The 26345-nt window shown below is 37.9% G+C and overlaps 1 protein-coding gene across 4 annotated transcripts in view; it reads right to left on the bottom strand.

Annotated features, from left to right (window-relative positions):
• The window catches only part of LOC149557985 (Protein kinase superfamily protein), a 235137-nt gene that overhangs the window by 74094 nt on the left and 134698 nt on the right, over nt 1-26345 (bottom strand). For all 4 annotated transcript variants that reach the window (XM_089832437.1, XM_089832438.1, XM_089832436.1 and 1 more), the window contains exon 6: nt 2615-2686. In XM_089832437.1, the coding sequence (XP_089688563.1) occupies nt 2615-2686 (72 nt within the window). The remainder of the gene's footprint in view (nt 1-2614; nt 2687-26345) is intronic.

The raw sequence follows: 26345 nt of genomic DNA, 5'->3' as shown, positions 1-26345 counted from the left end.
CCCACCATATGCATTGCACGGCCTCTTGGGATTTGGAACTAGACTCCATGTACAGTAATGGAGGGCCCTTGGAATGCACAGCATTGGTTTTTAAAGTGATGCCCTAGACAAGTAAAACCAACTTGGTTAGGGATCACAGTTCAGTAAACGGAGCTATGGAGTGGATTGAAAGGTCTGATTCTTCAATCCAACCACATGGTGAGTAAGAAGAAGGTGTGGGCTAACCCCAATCCGAAGGAGAAGTCTTGGTAAGGACCCTAAGGAGGTTTTTACACCAAACAGCACTAAAACCCTTGAAACCCTCAAAATAAGGCTAAAATTGTGCTTGCACTGTACGGACAAGTTGGGGACTTAAGAATTCCAAAATCTTCAAGATCTCTGAAAAGGGTGTCTGTAATGATTGTTTGTTTTGGCCAGTGTTAAGGGATTTTTCAAGTTATCTTGGTTTTTGTGCATTTGGAGGGCTAATCCTTGTAGCCTTTTTTCAAGCATTTGAGTGCAATTTGACTTATGGATTGCAACTCAATTAGGGTTTTGTCATTGTTTTGGGTTTGGAATGTTGGGAAGAGACCTAAGGCATACCTAGATGTCCATCTCATCATATGGGCAGAGCTAATGAGCATTGTGGTTATTGTGAGTTGTTGGAAGTTATAAGCAAACTTGTACTAACCAATTGATGTGAACCAGTTGAAGGAATAGGATCTATTGGCTAGGATCCTTAGAGGCAATAGGGTGTGTAGAAGCCCTATTTGGTCGAGTGAATGACCTAGTGGAGACCCTAGAGAGCTTGGGGTTTGAGAGCAAGATTGGTTGTCACATCAGTCGCCACATCAACAGTAATCAAAACTATATCTGTGCCATTTAAAAATTTATAATATGTTGTATTTCACCAAATTCATGAAACGTGAAATGCATAAAGTTCACCAAACTTCAAACAAAGTTTGAACCCTTTAGAGACACAATTCTGGATCACTTCAAATTCAAATGTATAATACTTTTCCTTGAAAATGTTGACTTCAGTTAGGTGATTCATGTTCCATAATAGCTATAATCCATATAATTTTACATTTCAAGCTCATGACAAACAATATGCTGGTTATTATAGTTTCTTTTTGTTGGACAAATAGGTGTTAAAAATTGAAGTCCACCAACCAGAATCAAAACCAAAAAAGCCATTATGGCTTGATGATTTATTATTTTATTACAATAATCACATGGGCACGCCATCCACTAACCAAGTAAGCTAATATTTCTAGATTTGATTTGTTTTCTTTTTTGCACCAACATTTTGGATCAAACTCTGTGATTCACCATCAGAATGGGAGAACAGCATAAGGAAAATAGAAATATTGCAGACCAAGGGTGGGATAAAAAGGGGTTTGAGGAAGAGGGGACCCAAGGATTGGGATTAGATAAAACAGGAAGGGAGAAATAAAACAACCAACAAAATCAAAGACAATGTGAAACAGTAAATACTAAAAACTAACAAGAGCAAAAATATTATAGGCAAAAATATATATATGCAAGACAACAAATATAAATGCAAGCATATAAATAAATGAGTATATGAATAAGACAAACCTCTACTTGTATATATATATAATATACAAAAATATGTATGTGTGTGTCTATATACCAAAACTAAGAAAACAAAACAAACCAACTGGCCCTTTATATGTTATTAAAAAAATAAATAGGGGTTAAATTAATGTTTTTTATTTAAAAACCCTACCAAATGGCCCAGCCAGTGCTCAAAACTGATTTACTAAAATTAGTAAGTACTGGAAAAGTAAAACAAAATCACTCTTAAAAAGGGCATTCCGCACATAATCCTGGTGGGAGCCAAACTAGCCATCAAATACTATCGAAACCACTAGACAAATTGCCTCTAAGGTCCCCTCTCCCTAATTCAATAGCCTGAACCGATTGAGTAGGCTAAAGGTCAACCAACTCCACCAGCTATGGACGGAGCATTACACCACTGTCCCAACATGTCCTTGTTCACAAGCCACATAAGCCAAATTGCTTGAAGACATAGATTTTAAATCTCAAAAAAACAAAAAACGCCATTGATGGTGGACTGTCTACTTAAATCATTTGTTGGGTCCAAGAGATTCAGAAACAAGACAGTTCAAGTTGCCATTAACTTTGTAAACATAGAACTCTTCAAATTCCATAAATTCACCCAGATAGCCTTTTTATCCCATGCAATTTGTCAGTCCGTCTTATGTAAAGATAAACCTATGCAGTCATATTCAATAAATTCATTGTTATTATTATAACAGGTCATGCCCTTATACCTTAGTATCGTCGAAACATCACTTACACTTTATTTCTTTTATCTATTCCTAAAAATGTCAGGTTGTACGATCTGGATTTCCATAGTAAAAGCAATGAAGCCTGTTCTTTAAAAAGGCCAGTGATAATTCATTGTTCAAAATATAAGAGCAAAACACAAACATGATGGCATATACAAAGTGTTCTCTCTTATGTTTTCTTTGATAAATAAAATTAGAGGAAAGGCGTAGCAACAACGATACAGATATAGGTCAAAGAATGAGTAAGAAACTGATGATGACATGGAAAAAATAAGAATAGCATATCAATAGAATACCTGTAACTTTGCAAGTTCCTGACAATAAGCATTGGGCAATATATCTGGCCGAGTGCTAAAAGCCTGCCCGAGCTGCAATCTCTCAACATGAACACAAGAAAGCAAAATCAGTAATAAGAAAGAGATGTTAACTTAAAGATCTCTAACACTTCACATTCAATTTAATAACTCAAATTAATAATAAATTTCGGCACAGATATTATGAGATGAAATAACAGGATGGATTTGAGATTAACTTCAGCAGTAGAATAATCTTTACAACAAAATAATTACAACTATGGAGATTTATAGAAATTCAAATTTTCAATAATACATGATCGCATGTTGTTATCTGCATGAGTCTGATGATGAGCTTTGTGGCCTCTTCTGATATTAGCTTTTTATTTGTGCATGGCATTAACTTCTCCAGATACAAACTATCTATGTAATCCTTTCCTCCCATATAAGTTTTGTAATGTCCTCTTTCTAGAGTTCATAGCACGATGTTGTCGTTAGCCTATTTTCCCTTGGCCCCATAGGCTGACCAAGACATAAATGATAAAAGGGACTTTTGAGGCCATTTAGCTTAGGCAGTTTCAGGTACAGTTCATTCTGGGGTGTTCTGAGACAGTTTTGGGCACACTTACTATTTATAGTAAGTCATCGTAGCTATATTGCTCAATAATATGTATGTCGGTGGTAAATTGCTCGATATCTATAGGATCATTTATTTATCATTGATATAATTTCTTACCCATTAATAAAGTCTTTTAAAAAGTTATATTTAATTATTTAACTTCATTAATGCATAATCTATAGTTTGTGGGACATATTTAAATTAAATGGTTCCCCTTTGTTTTATAACACATTGGAGATATAAAAGGTATAGGAGAATATTTAAGAAAAAGCAGTTGCGGAAAACAAAGGTGCCACAGAAAGATGTGCCACGAGAAAATAGAGATAATAGGGAAAAAAGTCAATGTTGTGTTTTACATTTTTTATCCCACATTGACAAAACAAGAGAGAAAACTCATGAGAAAGTGTATAAAAAGGAATAAAGTACTCTCTTTTTAGCATGACTGGATGAAATAACTAAGTTATTTGCTGGAGTTGATCTTTGGATTCTTGAGGACGTCCACTCTCAGGGATTACGTCTTCCTCGCTGTCAAAACTACACAGCCAGGAGGATTTTGGATTGGAATTTAAGATAAAAATCTGAGTCTGTGATTTATGTTGGAAGTGTCATTTACAGTACCAGGAGGGTTCGATTTTGGTTGTCACATATAGATTCTTGCTGGAAGTTTACATGAAGGTTGAATGCTTATTTGCTGGATGTACATGACTTATTTGAGTACCATATAAGCTGAAGAGGCTGTTACTGGAAGGCGTACAGACTGAGGAAGAGCTGTAACAAAACCGTATCTGCTAGAGTTGCCATTTAGGTCTGCCATTTGGACTCATTAGTCAATATCTGTTTGATACATAGGACTGCAGACATAATAGTGCCGTCAAACATTTATTGTTGGTTGTAGTGTCGTTTCATGCCCAAAAACCCTTTGCAGGCAGAAAATATTGAACAAGGGGGTGCAGACTAGTGTTGAGTGACTGAGACTAGTTGTTGCGTGTGATCTGGAAGTGCTGCCATTAGCTGAGATTGAGGAGAGACACCACCGATTTTCTAATCAGTAAATGGCCATGTCTACAATCACGGAGCACATATTTATACTGTATGTACTACTCTAGCTAAGACTATTAAGTTGTGTTCTGATTTGGTGATCGTTTTAGAAATTAATCTGAGATATCTGGAATAAGCTTTATTTGTGTTTAACTATCTCTATTGTTGTGTGCATTCTCAATTATGTCTTGTCAATAATTCCAAAATATAAAACAAATCTGAAAATAGTCCACAACAATAGCACCACATCTTCAAAGGTAAGACTCAAAGACATCAGAAAACTAATTTGCATGCAAACTGTTTGTCAGAAATTCCTGAGTGTCGTACGATAAACTTAGACCAAGAAAACGGGTGGAAGTTTACAAATGTATTTTGTATGTAAAGCATAGATAGTGGAGGGAAGTGAATATTTTATAATTTACATCTATATTGTTACAATCCCTCAAGTCTCTACTTCATTACTGTTGGTCAACACATTGAGCTTTTCTATTTTATCTGACTCTTGCCCTCAAGACCCCTCTGCTACACAAAAGATGTATATTCACATGACCATTTGGAAATTTGATTGCACTTAGATAACTGTATGACAGTAATATTGGGACAGTGAAATGGCACCTCCATGGTTGTACTTACATGATACGATGACAGTGAACATGTTTCAGCTTGTTATAATGATGGACATTAAGTCGAGAATTCAGTATTTTTTTCAAATTTATAGCATTGATATTGTGATTACAAGTGGACATCTCAGACAAATAACATTGACCCTGCGACTATAAGTGAACATCTGAATTCCAAATCAATATACTTACATAGATTTCCATTTCAAAGAGCTTATTAGGCCAGACGTTTTCTCTTTGCATTGAGCTTGAACAGGTTTCATATCCTATAATATCCCCCTCTGATAATGAAATTCAATATTAAATCAAAATTGTCCACATCCCATTGGAAATAATTAAGTAATTGATTAAAGAATACAATGATTATTAGATATCTCAATTAGACATCAAGTGTGGTATTCCCCATCTATAATAAATTATTAAGTACTTCATTATAGAATATATTTAATAACTAAATAGTTAATTAAATATACTAATCAAATTGATCGTGTTGGGTGGATATTTTGCAACCGACAATTTTGCTAAAATCCAGTCGCAAAATAGGTAGACCACCCATAGCATATGAGACCAAGTCTCTCCTACTTTAAAGGGATGGCTCCCCCTTCTCACCGTTCCTTGGATCAACTTGTTGGTGAACAGATTTGTCTTTTAATAAAAAGAAATGAAAGAAAACTTCTACGCCCAAATTCACAAGACAAATGCAATTTCCCAACAGTTGAGGAATCTCAACTTCTTCAATTCCTCTTTGAATTTTGGTAAGGTTCAGCTTCCTTATTAGATGTTCAATCAAAACTACCTCCTAAACGAAAGCTACTTTTAACCAGAAAGTATTAAGGCTTCCCATCTATTCTTAGATAGAGGGATAATCTAATAAACAATAATTAAATAAACAAGAGCACAAACAAAGGAGAGAATGCACAGTTTCTCTATCAATCACTTCTTGAAGAACATTCAAAACTAAAACTCATCTAACACAAAAAGAATTATCCAGCATCAAAGGAATTTCAACAATTCAATACTAAATCAATAAAGAACAAATTCAAAGCATAACATCTTTGAACATTCAAACATTTTCCTTTCCAAAAGAACAATACTATTCAGATACAATGCTGGAAACTTAAAACATTTGCATAGCTATAAAACTTAGATAGAAATGGTCACAATATGATAACCATCAAAAACCACCAACCCTAAATGCCACTAAGTTTCAGACTTAAATAGAAAGCTATCCAAGAATCTCCCTGAAAACTCAATTCTCAGCTAGTTAAAAGTAGTTATGAAAACCAACATAAGGGTACGCAGACCCAGAATTTAACTTTTAAAAACAGAAATTAAATGTCTTGAAAGCATTTAAAAGATAACACTAATCATTCGCCAATTGGTCAAGCGGTTCTTCCACCTTATCTTCAGCATCACCCTGTCCACGTGCCAGCTTCCACATCCTGAACACGTTCATGAATTCGGTCATGGCAGTTGTATTCGGGCTCTTGATGCTCTGTAGTCGGCTTTTCCAAATGTCTTTATCCAGCTTCATCTTATTCACAGTATCTAGGTAACTGGGGAGTCACAGAGTGCACATGCCTGACATTACCTCGCTTTTGGCCACCTTGTAGAAGTCAAACGATGTGAGATCAATTTTATCTTTCACAAACTTCATGTGTTCTTCATATTGTTTGATCATGGTCTCCACATCAAAACCTCCTTCCTTAAGAGGATTGGAAGAGGCTGAGTTGATGGATTGAAAATCCCTGCTTACATGTTCAAGCAATGTTTTGAATTCCTTTCCGCATGATTGCATTCTGGAAATAGCAGAAGTGTAATTGGATACCCTCCAAGCCATATTCTTTCTTAAAACTTGAATCAATCTTGCATCCACCTGCTGCAGCGGATTCTTCTTTAGAAACTTTTCTGGCCCGAAATCTTCTACTTCTACCAATTGAGTTACCATAGCTAAGAATTTCTCGACTTCACCTTTCCAAACTCTTGATTGAATCCGAGATTCATCAAGTGCAGCCCCGGCCAAAGAAACAATCTCATGCAGATTTTGCATGAGTTTAGCAACCTAATTTGTTACTAGGCTAATCCAACTGAACACGGCAGACATCATCATCTTTCCTTTCTTTAAATCCTCTAGTAATTGTTCATTTTCAGCAGCACTGGAGTCAAAGGTGAGCTGCAATTGGTTACCAGGAACCGAATTCTAACCTTTCAGTGAATTTCTATATTCGACCATTGCATCATTTTCAGCTTTTAGTTTCTTCTTTTCAATCCCGTCCTACTACGACTATAGCACGATTTGTTTGGTAGATGCCTCCACCCAGTGTTCTTTTGTTTCACGGTTCATCAGCCCCAAATCTGTGCATGTGATTTCAAAATAGCTTAGATCCAATTTATCAATTCCCTCTTTTTTATTATAGGTGGGTACTTCAGCTATACTCCTCCTCGTTACACTATCAAAAGTTATCCTAGCTGTGCTTTTAGTCCTCTTAGGTTTTGGTGCCTTGTTGGTGTATTTGTTCAGAATGTCGTCAACAGGGAAACAAATAGGGACCAAACTCCTCTTCGTATTTACTGAAGCTATGAGCCAATTAGGAGTGGTAGCATCTTCTCGCGACTCGGTACCTTTTTCAGGAGTGTTTACGACTTGCATCCTCGGAGGAGACAAACCCACAGTCATCTGAACTCTCTGGCTATTATAAATAAGCTCACCACCTAGGTCTTTATCTGGCTCGCCATCTACCTGGATTACCTCGTCAAGTTTTACCGGTACTGACATTTTGGTTTTCTTGTTAGAACGGGCACAAGAGGGGGATTATGGATCTTCTTCTCAGAAATCCTTGACGACCTTCTGTTACCGGCAATTGTAAGACCAACATTAGAAACAGGGTCAATCTGGTCACTAATACATGTGTCCTTTTTCATTCTCAACCAAGACTGTCTTTTCAATCACATTTGTTGATCTTTCAAGAATATTATCCTCTTCTTTAGAGTTCCAATCTATAGCAATTATGTTATAATTTATTGGTTCAATTTCTTGGGGAGCTAGGATATCTATTTTGTCCTCTTCTATGTCTGTCATATCTACACCCAGTTTCAATTAAACAGACTTGTGTAATAGTGAACTTGGATAACCCTCTTCTTTTCACCTCCAACTCATTTGTACAATCCTCCCAAAAATCTTCCATATTAGAGACGTACAATCCTTGCATGAGTGTCAAATAGGCTATGAATAATTCTCTTGCTATCAAAATCCGGTCTAGCCTGATAGAAGCCAAAACCAAGTTTAACCAAGTCAAAGCTTATGCATGTTGCATCTTCCATGCTTCCACATGTCAATTTGCCTAGCTTAAGCAGGAAAATAATATCACTAGCTTTTTCAACTGAGAATTTATTTATTACAACAATTAATTGTCGAGCTACCTCTGCCAAGACAAAGCAATCAAGGGCAAACCTGGGAAGGCGTATAGGCTCTTCATCAAAACCTCCTACTCTCAGATAAGTAAATCTCAGGAATTGGATGTACAAGCTACCGAAAGATTGAATGAGCTTTTGAGACTCAGGAGACAATTTAGGGTGCAAGGGGCTTTTCAATTCAAAAAACAACTTTCCAAAAAAGACATCATGGACACTTCTGAAATCTTCCAAAATTTTATCTTTGTGTAACAAGGGGCAATAATTATCTATGGTAATATTCTCAGTCCAAGGTTCATGTGGTAAATGTTGTAAATCCTAAGTGCTAGCTAGCATATACATAAAATAGGATAACATGAAAAAGTTCTTTTTCGAATTTAGAGCACCTTTCAGCTAATCTTCGAGAGAGCTAGCTATTAATTCTGCACAGTCTAGAAATTGTGAGCCCTTTAACACAATTTGAATATAAAAATACATCCATTCTTCAAAAATAGAGACATCGGAAGACCCACAAATTCTATATAGTAGAACCATTATGTCCTGGACCTGAGTGGACATTTGGCTTTTCTTTAAGGTTTTGGGTAACCTAGAACCACCTTTGTAGAAAGACTTAGTCCAGCTCTTTGCTATGGTGTTCCTATAGACATTTGCTTGTTTTGAAAATCTAGTTGAGGACAAGGCAAGAGTATGCTCAGCAAATTGTTGCTCTTCCAAGTGGAATAATCTAGATACAGTTTCCGTATTGAAACTCAGCAAAATGCTTCCATCTTTCTTCAATATATTCCCCCTAGACACGTTATACATATGAATGCACTCTTGAATCAGTTTTAGACAAGGGTAAGCTATTAGGAAAGTGGAGGACATGAGGAGGTTAGTAACCAACACTTTAGTGGAAAAAGGTTTCACAAGTCTTTCACACAATCTCTCTGCAATACTTGCCAAATCAACCCCTAATAGGTCTGTGTCAAATACTATAGGTGATTTACATTGTAAACTACGAGTATTCTCGAATAGATGCAGTGTAGACTTCATGATTTAGGAATTTTACTCGTATTTGAAAACAAAGAAACAACCACAAATATACTTTGCTCAACAAGCAAAAGAAAAATAACAAGAAACCAAAAAGATTACCTAAAGAGCGACGACCATTACAGATATGGAAGAAGGCATGCTCTCTCCGATTTTCCTATGACTGATTATTTCGAACAAAGAAAAGAAACTTAATGCCCTCTTTTTCAAGGCAAAACCTTCTTTATATGCATCTCGAAAATCGGAAATGATCATTAATTATGTGGAGGACAGAATTAATTTCGGCATGCCGCGAAAGTAAGGTGACAGGACAAATTAATGAGTAACACTAAACCGAGAAACAAGTACTTCAAATGATTACTGCCCTTTACATGTGCCAAATCTTTATTTCCGCACTCCCAAATCAAGGTTTTGGCATGATCAGTTATGATGACCTTACTTCAACCATTAATTACTTGCACTTAGCCTTAAAATATGACATCACCCACGATTGCGTCATACTTGACGAGGCATCTAGCTGTTGTGTGTCCTCCACATATGTATATACACGACATGTTGATTGGGCCCACCAAGAAACATTATCTTTCAGAACCGGACGAAGCATTGAACTTGTGGACTAGTTCATTTGGTATAAAGGGTTCAAGACGACTTCGTGCTATCCGAACTTGGTACAAGCGGTACAAAAGGTTCAAGGGGTACAAAGAAGTTTACATTTTATACCAAGAAACTTTTGAACTTTTTGTAAGATGGTTTCGAGATAAATCACTCCTGATCAAGACTTTCTAAGGGAAAAACTTGGTCAACAATTAATTTGAGAGAAGGATGAATTGAAGAGATGAGGTTGGAGAAAGATGAATATGTTATCATACCTCAAAATACATTTGACTCTTAACAAAATCAATGGTTCAAACAAAAACGCTTGAAAACAAAAGTGAACAAAAAATAAAGAATAAAAATGGTGACTCTGAAAAATCACGAACTAACACAACTCAAGGTAAGCAAGAAGTTGAGAGATTTTGTGAGGGGTGTTACCATTATCCTTTCCTCTTGTTTTTCAAGAAAGAATTCACTTACCCGCAGAGTGAGTAATGGGCAAGATTAAATCTCTAAACTACACTTCTATTTAATAGTTGGAAACAGTGATACCAATAAATCAACACCGGCTCAAAGGCTAATTAAAAGTGTATCAATCTGGCTTTGAGTCATGTTTGTCTAATTTATAAGAAACCTCACTACCATTGGGGCGCAAAGACTTCCAGAAGTAGATAATTTCTATTCTATAAGAAAACCCTCTACCATTGGGGTGCAAAGACTTCCACAAATAGGGAAATTCTAACTATTTTTTGTGAATTTGAGATGGACATACAAGCTACAGTCAAAGCTTCTAGGCTATGTATCAACACAATCGCTCCTAGTCAAAGCTTCGCCTCTGATTGCTTCTTAACTCACTATGCTCTATTATTGAACACGCAATAATAACATGAATTAAAGACAATAGGCACAAATTACAGTCAAAGATTATAATTTGCTCTATCACAATTGCTTCCAGTCAAAGCTTCAAATCCAATTGCTTCTTTTATTCACTTTTCTCCCAAATTAGTACTACACAACCAAAGTTATGCTTGTACAAGTTTGGCAGAGCTTTCTTGCATACAACAAAAGATGACTTTTACAATAAGAACGCATTCCGTTATATAGGCAAAGGAGTTGAGAAAAAAGTAGAGGACAATTTGGCAGCAACTCAGCCAACTTTCACCCGGTCATGTTAATATTATATGAGGTAACACTGATATTATACTGATCTGAATCTGCAAATCGTACAGATCTGGTAAAGCATGAAGATACTTAAGTGGATTGGCCTCTTAAATACTTTAAGTTATTAACCTGATCGGCGTCTTCCTTGGGAGCATTTAATAATGCTTTATTGCATGGTTATAGTTAGTGTAATTACTAACTAATTGCAAATCCTTAGAGATGCCGATCTTGACAAAATATTCCTTAGTTTATATATACGACCGACCTGGAAACGGTCATGTCCTTTCTAAGGACATGCCTCTTGGGTGCTATATACATAAGAGGTAAGAATGTGGATAAAGGACACATAAAATACAAGTCTGCTACTTTAGCATTTGCTGTTGTATTTGATTTATAACAAAGATAAATATTTTATTTGCAGAACTATACATCATAGCAAGAACACTTAATATACAAACTGGTATATTTAAAGACTGGCTTCAGCAAGAGTAACGGTATTAAATCAGTATTGGTTGATCAGAATTTGCAGAAAACTTACAAGTCAAACTAGATCAGAAAAATCATTGGATTACATGTCATAAGGATATTGATGCAGGAGCATCCTGGGTGTAAGAGCAATCTTGCATCACCCAAAAATATTTTCATTTCAGTCTTTTCTATTTTAATAAAGACTAGTAGACAGAGTGGTTACTATTTATGGGAACTTGCTATTCTTAGTAAGTCTCTCATTTGAGCTCGGAATGTTCTCATTTTCTACATGAAGGTTCATTTTAGAGTTATAAGGCTACCATAACAATCTCATTGCTCCAATTTAAGTATCAGAGAAGTTATTGCGGATTTTCAATGGAAAAATTTGTAGAAAAATCTTCAAGCTCATTGTTGGAGGCCTTTGAGTGCCCGGATAAAGTCTGAAAACTCGATGGAAGAGCACTTGCGCAGTTCTTAGCCTGTAGATCATGAGCTGGTGTTTCCAAAAAGTGGTTATAATAGCCAATCAGAGCAACAGTTTGTGAGTAATGGCCTTCAGAAGTTGGGCTAGAGAAATTTCAAAAAAAATTTGTCAAAGGTGTATTTAGCCGACTATATGTATTGTTAGCTATATGTATTGTTAGAGTCTGTCGGCCCTAGGTATTAAGTTTAAGCATCTAGAACCTTCCCAAGTGGCATAAAATTGCCTATTTAAGAAAAACCTAAACATTGTCTAAGACAGCTCTAGGTGATAGTTCGTTGCTTCTCTTGCAAATTATTGTAATGAAGGCGCCCATGTAGGTTAGCATATTGTACTTGTGAATTCTGTAATTCAGCATTTGCATCGCAAATAAGAAGTCCATATTTTGTTCTTGCATTTGTTGTTGTTTCTTTGTTTTCTGTTATGGTTTATAGTATTAAGGGGAGCACACTTCATCAAGTGGTATCAGAGCTAGAGTTTTTGAGTGTGTGGATAGATCGCCAACTAAGAGGCAGTTCGCACCAAGACCATGGTTTGGGCTGAGCGTGTAGACAGATTGCCGATTATGAGGCCATTTGGACTAGGGTTTCAACCGAAGCACGAAAATGCCTCCACGAAGAGAGTGTGGTGGAAGAGTTATAGGTGTTACACCTGAGGGTTTTAGAACCCTACAAAGAGAAATGCAAGCATTGGAAGAACAAATGCGTGGAGGAATAAATCTTCCCGTGAGAGATGAAAGCAAGGATGAGGACGAAGTAGAAGAAAATGCCGAAGTAGAGGCAGTTCTAAACCCAGAGGAACAGAGGCTTTTTAGGGTCATCTCCAAGATTGGAAAAAGACCTAAGTTTGAAGTTCCCACATTTTCGTGAAATCTTAATACAGAGAAGCTGACCGATTCGATCAATGAACTGGAGGAGCACTTTGAGCATGAAGATATTGTTGATCCTAACAGGGTCAAGTTTGCGAAGGCAAAACTGAAGGGACATGCAAAGATTTGGTGACAGGAGGTTCAGTTGGAGCGAAATAGAAAGGGAAAGGACAAAATCACCAGATGGGAACAGATGATAGCTAAACTGAAGTGACAATTCATTCCCGTAGATTATGAGCTTGATTTGTTGAAGAAAATGCAAAGGTTAAAGCAAGCGGGAAAATCTGTTCAAGAGTATATCGAAGAGTTCTACCAAGTTCTCATTACCAGCGGCCATGCAAAAGTTGATAAGGAGAAAGTGGCTCATTATCTTAATGGGTTAAGCCCAAGTATTCAAGATGAGGTAAGTCTGGTCCGAATCAATAGTATTGAGGAGGCATATCAGTTTGCCCCAAGAGTTGAGGAGCAACTGAGCAAGAAATTTGACAACAAGAATAGTGGAAGAGGTCGCGGCGAAAGATCTAGTGGATGATCTTATGGCGATCGTAATGATAATCAAAAGAATAAGGATGACAGTGGAAGTAACAATCAGAACCAAAGGGGAAACAATTCCAATCATTTCCATGATCAGAACAATAGAGATCAGAGAGGAAGAGGCAGAGGGCAAGGATCTAAAAGAGGAGGCTTCCGTGAGAAATGTTTTCATAGCGGAGAAAAAGGGCATACAGCATTTGAATGTACCCAAGGCCAAGGAAGGACAGATCGAAGAACAGGAGGCCAGGCCAGAGTTGCCCATGTTGATGAAGATGTCGGATCATCAAATTCGGAAGATGTTGAAACAGAAGTCTTAGTTAACAGAAGAATCCTGCTGAGTAGTGAAAATGAACCTGATCAAAGAAGGAGCTTGTTTCGCACAAGGTGCAGATGTGAAGATAAGTGTTGTGATGTGATCATTGATGGTGGAACTAATGACAATCTGGTGTCAGAAACGATGGTCAACAACTTGAAGTTGAACGAGGCAGAAACACCCGCGTCCATACCGTATAGCTTGGGTGCAAGATGACCACAAGGTCATGGTCAATGAGCAGTGCTAAGTGAAGTTAAAGATTGGAAGCTACCAGGATGAGGTACTATGTGATATCATACTATGGAGATATGCCATATGTTGCTAGGTAGGCCGTGGCAATTTGACAAACATATTGTACACAATGGGTGAGCAAATACCTACACTCTAACCAAGGATGGAGTGAAACATAAGTTGATGTCGTTTAAGGAGAAAGAAGAAAAGGTATGTAGTACTACCAAAATATGTTTTGTTGATGGAAAAGAGTTTCTCAAAGGTATGAAGCGTGAGCATATGTGTTTTCATATAATTCCTAAAGATAGTAAAGAAGAAGTAGACGAGGTAACTGCAGAAGTTACAGATATGTTGGGAGAGTTTTCTGATATTGTATCAGATAATTTACCTGATGGATTTGGTTCCAAGAGCCAGTTTGCCAAACAAGGCAGCACACAAAATAACACTAGGAGAAAGCGAAGAGTTGAATAGGCAATTTCATGAGTTGTTGCAGAAGGGGTTGATTCAAGAGAGTCTGAGTCCATGTGTTGTACCAGCAGTATTAGCACTAAAAAAAAATGAAGAATGGAGGATGTGCACAGATTCTTACGCTATCAACAAGATCGTGATCCAGTACAGATTTCCATTGCCAAGGATGGATGATATTATGGCCTATTTGAGTGGAGCTGAGTATTTCACAAAGATAGATCTGAAGAGTGCATACCATCAGATTCATATCAGAGAAGGTGATGAGTGGAAGACTGCTTTCAACACCAAAAAAGGACTGTAGGAGTGGTTAGTCATGCCTTTTGGGCTAACCAATGCACCGAGCACTTTCATGAGGCTCATGAATGAGGTACTGAAGGAGTTTCTGGGTAAGTTCATCATTGTTTACCTAGATGATATTTTGATCTTTAGTAAGACATTGGAGGAGCATTTGATCCATATTCGCAAGGTGTTTGATAAGTTGAAGGAAGAAAAGTTTATGATAAACCTGAAAAAGTGTAGTTTTGTAAAGAAGGAATTGGTGTACCTAGGATTTGTAGTCTCAGCAGAAGGTCTGAAAATGGACCAAGAGAAAGTGAATGCTATCCTTGAATGGCCTATTTGACTGAGTGCGACAGAGGTAAGATCTTTTCATGGACTGGCTAGTTTTTACAAAAAGTTCATAAGAGGTTTTAGCAGTATTTGTGGACCCTTGACTGAAACAATGAGAGGGTATAGGAAACAATTTAAGTAGACTGTAGGAGCAGATAGAAGTTTTAATCTGTTGAAACAGAAAGTTATTGAGCAGCCTGTTTTAGCACTTCCTGATTATAACAAGATGTTTCAAGTAAACTATGATGCTTGTGGTACTGCAACAGGACTTGTTATCAGCCAAGATGGTAGACCTGTTCCTTATTTCAGTGAGAAATTGAATGATGCAAAAAGAATATATTTTGCTTATGATCAGAAATTTTATGCTATAGTTCAAACATTGAAGAAGTGGAGACACTATCTTCTTCCTAAGGAGTTTGTTTTGTATGCTGATCATCAAGCTTTGCAATTTTTGAATAGTCAAGGAAAATTGAACCAAAGGCATTTGAAGTGGGTTGACTTTTTGCAGAGTTATACATTTATTTTGAAATACAGGAGTGGGAAGTCTAACAGAGTCACAGATGCTCTTAGTAGAAGACAACTTTTGCTGACAGAAATGCAAATAGTATGTTCTTTAAAGGAAGCCAGTTGTGTATTCCCAAAAGTTCAATGGGAGACAATCTCATCAAGGAGAAGCATAGTGGAATATTGGCTGGACATTTTTGCAGAGATAAAACCATAGCTTTGGTTGCTGAGAATTATTATTGGCCACAGTTGCAGCAAAATGTGAAACAGTTTGTACAGAGTTGCAACGTATGTCAAATAACGAAAGGAGTAAAGTAGAATACAGGGTTGTATCAGCCATTACATGTACCAGAGAAGCCATAGGAGGATATCAGCATGGATTTTGTTCTTGGTTTACTGAGGACGCAATGTGGGCATGATTCTATTTTTGTGGTGGTTCACAGGTTTTCAAAGATGGCACATTTTATTCCTTGCAAGAAGACTACTGATGATGTTCATGTGGCAGAGTTGTTTTTCAAAGAAATGGTGAAACTACATGGTCTGCCAAATAGTATAGTTTCAAATCAAGATACCAAATTTGTTGGGTATTTCTAGCATACATTGTGGAAGAAGTTGAAGACAGATTTGAAGTCCAATTCATCACATCATCTACAGACTCATGGACAGACAGAAGTTGTGAATAGGAGTTTGCAAAATTTGCTGAGATGCTTGGTTGGAGATAAACCAAAAGGATGGGATATGATTTTGCCGTAGGCGGAATTTGCATATAATAATTCTGTCAACAGGAGTACCAGTAAATCACCATTCCAAATTGTATATGGGAGTAGTCCTAGAAATGCTTCTGAATTGAGGCAGTTGGATAAAGGAGAGATAAATAATGTTGAAGCAAAAGAATTTGTTGAACATTTGAAGAACATCCATGAGAAGGTGAGGAAGCATATCATAAAGATGAATACACAGTATAAGGCTAAGGCAAATGTGAAAAGGAGGTATAAGGAATTTCAGATTGGAGATGAAGTCATGGTTCATTTGAGAAAGGAGCGTTTTCCAGTGGGTACATATAATAAGTTGAATATGAAGAAGTTTGGACCATGCAAGATAGTGAAAAGGCATGATTCTGGAAATGTTTATGAAGTGGAGTTGTCTATTGAATTGAATATTTCACCAATACTTAATATTTCAGATTCGACTAAGTATTATGGAGGTGATGGAGATGAAGTTGAAAAAGCACAGTGGAGTTTTCTAGCAGCTAGTTCAGCTACAAAGGAGATTGAGGAAATATTGGACAATCATGTTAGTAAAAGTACCAGGAACAAAACTTATGAGAAATATCTGCTCAAATGGAAAGGGAGGCCAATAGAGGATTCATCATGGCTAGCAAAAGAGGAGGTTAACCATCTTGGTTTTCCTCTGAACACCTGAGACATGACGGAGTCACTTCTCAAATTACCATGGGTGTCTGATGCAAGAGCATCCTGGGTATAAGAGCAATCTTGCATCACCCAAAAATATTTTCATTTCAATCTTTTCTATTTTAATGACTAATGGACAAGGTGGTTTCTATTTATGGGAACTTGTTATTTTTAGTAAGTCTCTAATTCGAGTGTGGAATGTTCTCATTTTCTACATGAAGGTTCATTTTAGAGTTATAAGGCTACCCTAAAAATCTCATTGCTCTAGCTTAAGTATCGATGCATTATTGAATCAGCATTTCAAAATTTTCAACTTTTCAATGCATAAAACCACACAAAAACCTAAAGAAACCAACCCTCAAGATGCAAACACTAGATTTCTCGTGAACAACCCTTTCGTGCAAAAAAACCGTAGCATAAAATAGCTTACATTAAAAAAACATGCACACCAACCCAAATTACAAAAGTGACTACCAACTCTGATCAACTAAGGCCAATCTCTTTATTTTTGTTTATCTCTTCTGTAGATTTATTTCTACTTTTAAGAGACTCCTCTTTTATGATTCCATATTCTCTCTTTGTTCAATCTAGAATCTCTCTTTTTGTTTCTCTTCAGAATGTTTCTAATTCTCTCTTTGTTTGTTCTAGAAACATTCTTGTGTATACTTCAATATATAGATCGTTTATGATTTCTATTTAATAACACATTCATTATTTTACCACAACATGGTATCAGAGCTATATTACTGAAACATTTTTAGTTATTTTCCAAAATAGGTTTTGAAAATCTTTGATTTCTTCGAAAAATTTTAGACTCCTAAGAAATTCAAAATATTTTTGCTAGACTGTGTTCAAGAATCAACTTGACCTATGTCTCTTTGTCAAACCTCAAGTAGGGTTTTTTCGAGGCCTTTTTTTTATGCACAATTGTGTTCATTATTCAATCATTTTCTATCTGCAACTTGTGTTCGGTGTTGGGCGTCATTTTTTTCAAACTTCCACTTCTTACATTCAAATTACGTTTATTTTTAAGTCACCCTTTTTTCCAAGGTCTACAAATCGCGTCATTTTCCTAGCACCACGCCTGCTCATTTTTTTCCAGCTACCATAAACGCAATCTGATTGTGTTTTTCATCATACCTCTGTCTGTTTTTTATTGCAGACATTCTTCTACAGCTCCTATTTGCATTTCGTCCACACTTTTCTGCAATTTTTGGCTAAAATAATGGTCATTTTCATCTATTTTGGCGTCGTCTAGGATTTCTAAAAACCATCCATATTTGGTATGTAGCCAAAGCTACAACTATTGTTTCAAATCTCTACAAAAAAAGATTGGGGGTGCTTTTCAAAAACAGCTATGATTTCTTTCGAAACTCTCAAATTATTTGTCATTTTGAAAACCTACTTACAAATTCTTGATGAGTTTTTCAAGGGCTCAATTGGATCGGTCTCTAAATTTTTTGGGTGCTTCATTTTTCGTGCCTCAAGTTTTGAGCCTACAGATTAGGAATTTGACATCAGACTCTAGGCTTTTTTAAGCTCTCACTTGAGTGTCTTTTCATTTTTTTTGTGTCTTCTATCAATTTGCCTCAAAAGTTTGTGCCTTTTTTCACATTTTCATGCTTTTTGATCAAAAAATGTGTCATCGCATCTCTCACCAATCTTCTCTTGGAAGGCAAGTAGTGATTCAAGGTAAAGAACTTCAACACCTAAAAGCAAACAAAGATGACAACCTTCGAGTACCATTTCCCTGAGGCAATTGTTCTGGGTACCAAGACGTCTCCTACCAAAGTCGATGCTACTCAAGAAAAGTTTGAGGAGCCTAACCGTCAAGTTGTTATATTCACTAAGCTTTCAACTACTGATGATCAACTGCATCAAGTGTCATCTAGTAAGATAGCTGAAAAGATTTGGACTACACTAAAGGACCTTGACAAGACATGAAAAAAAAGTAGAGCTTTCTTTATAAAGAATCAATTATTATTTATTGTTGTGGATGGGCACATCCTTAGAGGAACATCTTCTAAAGATTAAGGACATCAGGGATCAACTTGAGGCCATTGGTCGTACAATGGAGGAAGAGCATATGGTAGTCATTGCTCTAAAAACTCTACTGTAGTCCTATGAGCACTTTATTGAGACACTCAATATTGCTGTAACTAATGATGACCTCAAATTTTCAGATCTATGCACCAAACTTCTGCAACAATATCACTGGAAACATGTAAGGAGCCCTACTGGTTCTAGCCTCAAAACTCAATTGTAGGAAAACAAAGTCAAGTTCTGATTTTTTGTGTGTTTGCAAGAGTTTGTTTTTTGTTGTTTTCCAAATAATGAAATTGACAACTAGAATCCAAGAAAATAACTAACTTGCCAACATAACTTCAAAATTCCTAAGTACATACAATTTGCAAATATCAAACTTAATGTTATTAAAAGAGCTTGGTTCTATTGATTGACGTTGGGATAACAGAGCAGAAATAGCTTGGAGCAGTTAGAAAAACCCGCGCCAATATTTATTAGCAGTCCCTTGATGTAGAAATGTAGCCAACATGTAAATGTTGCTAGAAAGGTTTAATGCATACAGACAATAGACAAGAACATGTAACACAGTAGTACTCCTTTTATTATTCGCATATATGCTGAACAGTTTACAGAGTGCTTCCAATGATGATTACAATGATCTCGGATGGTGTAGATATACTTTCCGAAGAACCTTCCCGAAGGGGTCCGTCAGCTACATAACAATTACCGAAGAGCCCGCCAGCTACATAACAAAGAACCTTCCCGAAGGGGCCCGTCGACTACTCAATATTTACCGACAACATCATCCCCCCCAAAAGAAAAAGTCATCTCCGGACGACAATTACAAAATATCCGAGACAGAATAATAAAATGGGATACATTAACTAACTAACTACAACAAAAAAGATCTGTTTCTGTCACACCACTTTCACATTCGTTCCATGCCTGCACCGACCTTGTCTCCAAACCACTTGGCATCTGTAGCCTCTGCTAACACAATACTGTCTCCTTAGTCAAAGCGTATCACCCTATTTGAAGGGCTTGCTCTATTGTTTTCTCACCTTTGGTACACAGACGATGCATGCCTGTAGCAACTCCCGGTTTCATCAACTAGTCATACTTCCCACTACTGATAATTGAAGCCACTAGGGGTCTAGGGGGCATCGCCCCCAACGGAAATTGACTACAAAACCTCCAACCAAAATCAGCCTCTGCCGATGCAAGCCCGTACGACGGTACTGTAGCTATCGTTCGGCAAAACAAATTATAAACTACCCGTTTCTACTGTACCGTACGGTGTCAAACATCCTCCTGCAAGCTAATTTTCATACAGCGGTCTTCTTCATTCACGCTAGGCTAATCTCCCTGATGTAAATATAAGTCGTACGGGTCTTTGTAGAAGGTTTGATAAGCGCTGAGTGCAGGTAGATTTAAGGAGGCTGAAAGTGCTACCTGTAAGAGCCGTACGGATAACACCACTGAATACGTCGTTTGATGGTTTTATCAACTCTTTTCTTTTCTTTTCTTTCTTTTTCTTTTGCCAACTCCTTTTTTCTTTTATTTTTTCAATTGTTCGTCGACGAGGGACTATTCCCTTCATGATAGATTTTTAACTTTGACCCATTCAACGTGTCTAATACTTCCTTCCCGTTGAGCGTCCATAACTTCATCACCCCGCTATCACCAACTTCCCGTATTTGATACGGTCCGACCCATTTGACTCTGAACTTTCCCGGCCTAATTTCATTCCATCCGCTATACTTCAACACTAGCTGTCCCGATTGAAACTTGTTTAGCTTTAGGTGTTTATCATGCCACGCTTTGCGCCTGTGCTATGTCACCTCCATGGCCCATTGTGCCTGCAATCGTCGCTCATCAAGTTTATTTAAGTTACATGATCTCTCCCTCAAGCTTTCCATATCTCCAAGTTTGTTCTCGGAACTCGGTACCATGAATTCCGTCAACTGCCACTTCTTGCCGTCAATAACTGTATTATTGATTTTAGAACCTTCACTCTGTACTGCTGAAGTTTTTATTAAGCCCTTCCCTTTTGTTTCCTATGCAGACCGTACGATGTGTTTTCCTTGCTGCCGGCACCTTTCTAGTAAATTTGTGTTGTGTTGTAACCTTTTCTTTCTGCATGGTCCGTTCATTGTGTACTATATGGTGGAATCTTTCCTTTTTCTAGGTTCGTACTATATGTTCTTCCCTTCAGCTTCAGCCATAACCACCTTTCATTCTTTCGCTTCTCTGTATTTTTTGGACATTCATTTCCGTCTTTTTTCTCACTTTTATCGACCCTTAGCATATTATAGCTCGAAAAGAGCTCGTAATCCTCCATCTACCAATGGAAAAGGCCATTCACCAAATTCAAATCATTGTTCGTCAATCCACCTTCCAACCATTGGACTCCTTCCTCATTGGGTTCCAATTGCTACTTTCCTTCATCCCCTTTAGAATCAAATGATATGGCTTTTTCACCCACCATTTGTGTGTAGTAAATCAATAATGAATCATCATCCCCTGCTTTCCATTGATAGTGTATTCTTCTTCCAATCATGCTTAACCCTTGCTTGTACAAGCCATCCTCAGTCCAAAATAGCGTCATATCCTCTCCTCTTCAACGGGAGGACGACGAAGTCGAGCAAGAACAGTTGTGTTCCAATAGTCACTGGTTGTGCCATCAGGACGCTGAGAGGTTTAATGCCGTGTTGGTCCGCCGTCAGTAATTGGAACACAAGTGGCCACAACGTCGGCTGTCCCAACTTCTTCCAGGTATCTTCTAGTAGGACGTTTACCCCTGAACCTCTATCCACAATTGCGTCTGAAAGGACCATTCCTAATATACCCATCTCTACGACCGCAAGATGCTGTCCGGATGTGAGCGCTAGCAGCATTGGGTCCGCTATACTTGCTCCACTTTCCTTCTCCCTTCCGTCCACTGTAGTTGCTCCACTTTCCTTCTTCTTTCCATGTTCTCACGCTGGTTTAGCAATCAGAGCGATGTTTGTGAGTGCCGATCGAAGTTAAGGCATTGTGAGCAGCAAATCGTTTATTTTGACTGGTACTTCGATTTGTAATATCTGTTGTATGATGTTTTGTTCCGCGCAGTTCCTTATTGAGGCCCACGTTCCTTTCTCAATTCCCGCCCGTGCTTCTTCCAATCTCTTCTTTTCTTCTATCGGGTCGAGGTACAGTTTTGTTTGTTTCCGTGTAATTGCCAAAACCTCCTCTTCGTCTGTCCCGATGGTGATCAAATTCACTCCTAATTTCGGGCACTTGGCATCTTCATGATCTCCCAGACCGCACCATTGGCATAACAACTTTTGTGTATTCACTGATGTATAGTTTCATGCAAAGTGGCCCCATGTATAACAACTGAATGCTCAGCATTGAACCATCGGTCGACCGTTCGCATCGTACTAAATCCAGCTACGGCCCCCATTGTTCTTGTTGGTATTGTTGTTGGTATTGTTGTTTTGCCCACTTCTATTGTTTGTGTACCCACCAGAAGTGGCACCATCAGTGCTAGTGTTTCCGCTCCCTCTAGACCCAGAAGCCTCCTCTGTCAGGAGCACTTGTTGAGGTCCTCTCATTTTCATATTGAAGGGGCATTCTTTATGTAATGTCCTATAATTTGGCAAATCTCACAAAACTGGTTCTTCGGACAGGATCCCTTCGTGTGACCTCTTATCTTGCATTCGATGCACCATAGCTCGTTTCCCTTCGTCTCTTTCTGCATATTTTTAAATTCCTTCATCATTCTGATCATATCCTTCTGGAGAGCTCAGACCTTCTTGCTGCCCTTTTGTCCTCACTACTATCTTCTTCTGAAGCCACGTCATCTGAGTCGGATGAGCTACTCTTCTTGTTTGTTTTATGTTCACTTTCTAATTCCATCGCCCGATTGTATGCTTCAATGTATGAGATGGCGGCAGAATTTTCATTTTCTTCCTCAACTCCGGGCGTAGTCCTTCAATGAACCATCTCTTTTTTAGCCCATCTGTCGACTTACGTTCCATTTTATTTATTTATTCTTTGAGCTTCCTCGAATATATACGAATGGTTTCATTTTTCCCTTGCTTTGTGTTGTATATTTCTGCTACAATCTCATTGTCGTCATGTAACAACTGAAATTCGGTGATAAACTCTTTTTTAACTCTCGCCCAATTAGTTAATTTCTAGGGATCCGCATTGGCAAACCAATCAATTGCTACACCCATTACAGTTGTTGGAAATTGTCGGACCCATTCATCTGTGTCCGTTATGCCATTGGCCGTCCAAATTGTTTCGCATGTCTTACAGTGTTTGATTGGATCAGTCGTTCCATCACCATCAAACTTTGGCAATTTTTCCTTGGGACCTGCCATCGCTACTTTCTTTTGATTCTTAGGTAGTTGTTGAGAACCCGCGCTGTTCAAAGTACCCGCATTGTTCTGAGCACCCGCGTTGTTCTGCACAACACCCGTGTTGTTCTGCACAACTGCGTTGTTTTTAACACTCGCGTTGTTTTAAGCACACGCGCTGTTTCGAACAGTTGTTTTATTTCCGATAGTCGTGCTATTTGGGGAAGAAGGGTTTTCATCAAGCGAACCTATCCATTCCAAAAGTGTATCTCGGACGAAAAGTTCACTCCACGCTCGTGCTCCCTCAGCACTCTAAGCCGTGCGAGTTAATTCCCTTCCATCTGGATTTTGTTCCCTCAACATATACAAGTTAAGAAATTCCTCCCTTACTTCTTCCACCAAATCCAACCGCTGTTGAGTCTCTTCCACAAACTCCTCAGTGCTTCGATGTCCGTCGGCAATATGCTGAAACCTCCGTCTGCGTTCGGCCTATTGTGCCAAAATTAAATTCCTTTGTGTTGTGCGTATTTCATCTTTTTCCTTTAGCTTATTATTATCCTTGTTAAGCTGATTTGGCATTAGTCTTCATTCCTCTGCCTTTGTTCCAGGTCCATTGGGCAACGGCGCCAAATGTTTACCGTACGGGGTAAACAGTTTAATGCATACAGACAATAGACAAGAACATGTAACACAGCAGTACTCCTTTTACTATTCGCATATATGCCGAAGAGATTACATAGTGCTTCCAATGATGATTACAATGATCTCGATTGGTGTATATATACTTTCCAAAGAACCTTCCCGAAGGGATCCATCAGCTGCATAACAATTACCGAAGAGCCCGTCGGCTACATAACAAAGAACCTTCCCGAAGGGGCCCGTTGGCTACTCAATATTTGCCGACAACAAAAATGACCAAAGAGCCATGTCACCCTATACTCAGATTGCAAATGTATGAAATGTAAACGTGGCTTCAGCAAATTGGATCGCAACAAATATCATTGACTCCCAACGATAGTATTCAGAATAAATTCTTGTTCTTGTACAGAACTAGATGCCAAGTAAGCTCTTACTCCTCACTCCAAAATAACTTGCAGAATCAATTAATAAGCCCTTAGTTGAATACCTTCATTCCTTATATGGAATATAGATAAAAAAAGTCACATGATTCATTGTCAGGTTATTCAATGTTGTCATTGCTAGAGAGAAATAGTTGGTCTTGATTGTGTAATTACAATGCCAAAAACAAGAATGGTTGCCTCTAGTTGTTGATGCCCAACTCAAGGATATTCAACGCATCACACAAGAACACAATTCATCAATTAAATCGTTCACTCAAAGTGAAATTATTTCTAGAGAGAAAAACACCAACTTGAAGAAATATTCTCAAACCCTTATCACCTAATTTCATCGAAACATAAGCATCATGAATGAATTGCTTTCTCACAAAGCATTGTTTTTATAATAATTAAAAGATGCCTTCTTCAAGACACCAAGAACAAGAGGCTTCTCTCACACACTTTGTACTAAAGAACCTTCATCAATACACTTTTCAATTGGCAGCCTTCAATTAACAACTTTGAAGTAATAGTAGATTACTCCCAAGCTTAAAACTTCATGAAGACACTTTACACTTAAAAGGCTTTTTCAATACACCTTTCACTTAAAAGCATTGCTTTTAAGACTTAAGATTATATTCCATGTGCATTAATGATTAATACCCCCACTACGAACCCAAAAACAATTTATAAAACTTAAACTCAATCTATAGGAATAAAAGTGCCAATATCGCCACCAATTAAATATAGCGCCTAGGTACCTGCCAGAAAAAGAAACCACCATCACTGACTTACTAAAAAAAGTGAGTCGATCACCATGGACCCTCTAAACACTCTGTCAAACCACGAGGATCACAATGATGGACTTGTCTCATTGACTACCTACCAACTACTAAAAATAGGGTACATTACAATCCTCCCCAAGATTGCTTGTCCTCAAGCAATTGTCGAAACTAACTTGCAAATAGCCTCCTACAAACTTGCAACTACTAACCCCATCAATTGCAGATGATGCAAACTCATCCCATAAAGGGTGGAATGAAGCTAGTGCCAACCCACACCTACACAACCAATTCCTCTATCTGTGGGTCAAAAAAATAATAATGAGCACTCTCGCTATATAGCTGCAGTAAACTATGTTGATCTCTGTCAGAGGTTCATCATCATCAAACCAAGGATCATCAAATCGCTCCAATATATATCCCCGAACAACTGGTTGGTCAGGATCCAAGGTAACCCTGTCAACAATCCCAACCAAAAAATCCTTGTCGGGAAGCATTATAGCCAAAGTCACTACAATCTTTCCTACCAGACATCAAATACTGCGAGAACCACGAATGGGAGTACCCTCAAAAGCTTTGTATGGTCCCTCATGCGATTCCGGACTCTAAAGAAGTTACTCCATAAATCACTGTGTGCAGAAGAAATTATATTAAGTATCAACCTACTCCCCTATAATCGACGGTTGATCCCTCAAACTGTGGCACTACAAACTATCTATTGCTATCAGTTGTATGAGATGAAGTGATAGATTTTCTTCCAACAAGGAAACAAATCCCCATGAGAGCTCATCTCCAAATCAGATAATCACTTGCCTAAGTCCTATGAAGAAGTGGAAGTACTGTTAGGAACTGACACATAACTCTCTAAAGACTCCACTAATATAACATCAAGACTCTTAATAACTTGTTTCGTATCACCTGTCAGTGTGCTAACTACTGGGGGGACCTAGTACAATAGGAAGTTCTTTGCTACAAATGCACTCGTCTCCTCTGTAGCTACCGCACTCATATCAAGGATTGATGCTATTGCATCATCATTATATCCATCATACCTATCCGTGGAAGCCAACTCACCACCAACCACCACTATATAGCTCAATTGGATCCGGGTCTAGCGTAGATTGTACATGCTCCAACTCCACAACCGCCTCTCTCAATTGCAG

The sequence above is a fragment of the Cupressus sempervirens genome, chromosome 5 (genome assembly GCF_028749045.1).
Source record: "Cupressus sempervirens isolate cs-2001-9-10 chromosome 5, ASM2874904v1, whole genome shotgun sequence".
Lineage (NCBI taxonomy): Eukaryota > Viridiplantae > Streptophyta > Pinopsida > Cupressales > Cupressaceae > Cupressus > Cupressus sempervirens.
Note: the sequence above shows the minus strand (reverse complement) of the source record. Positions and strands in the feature narration are given on the sequence as shown.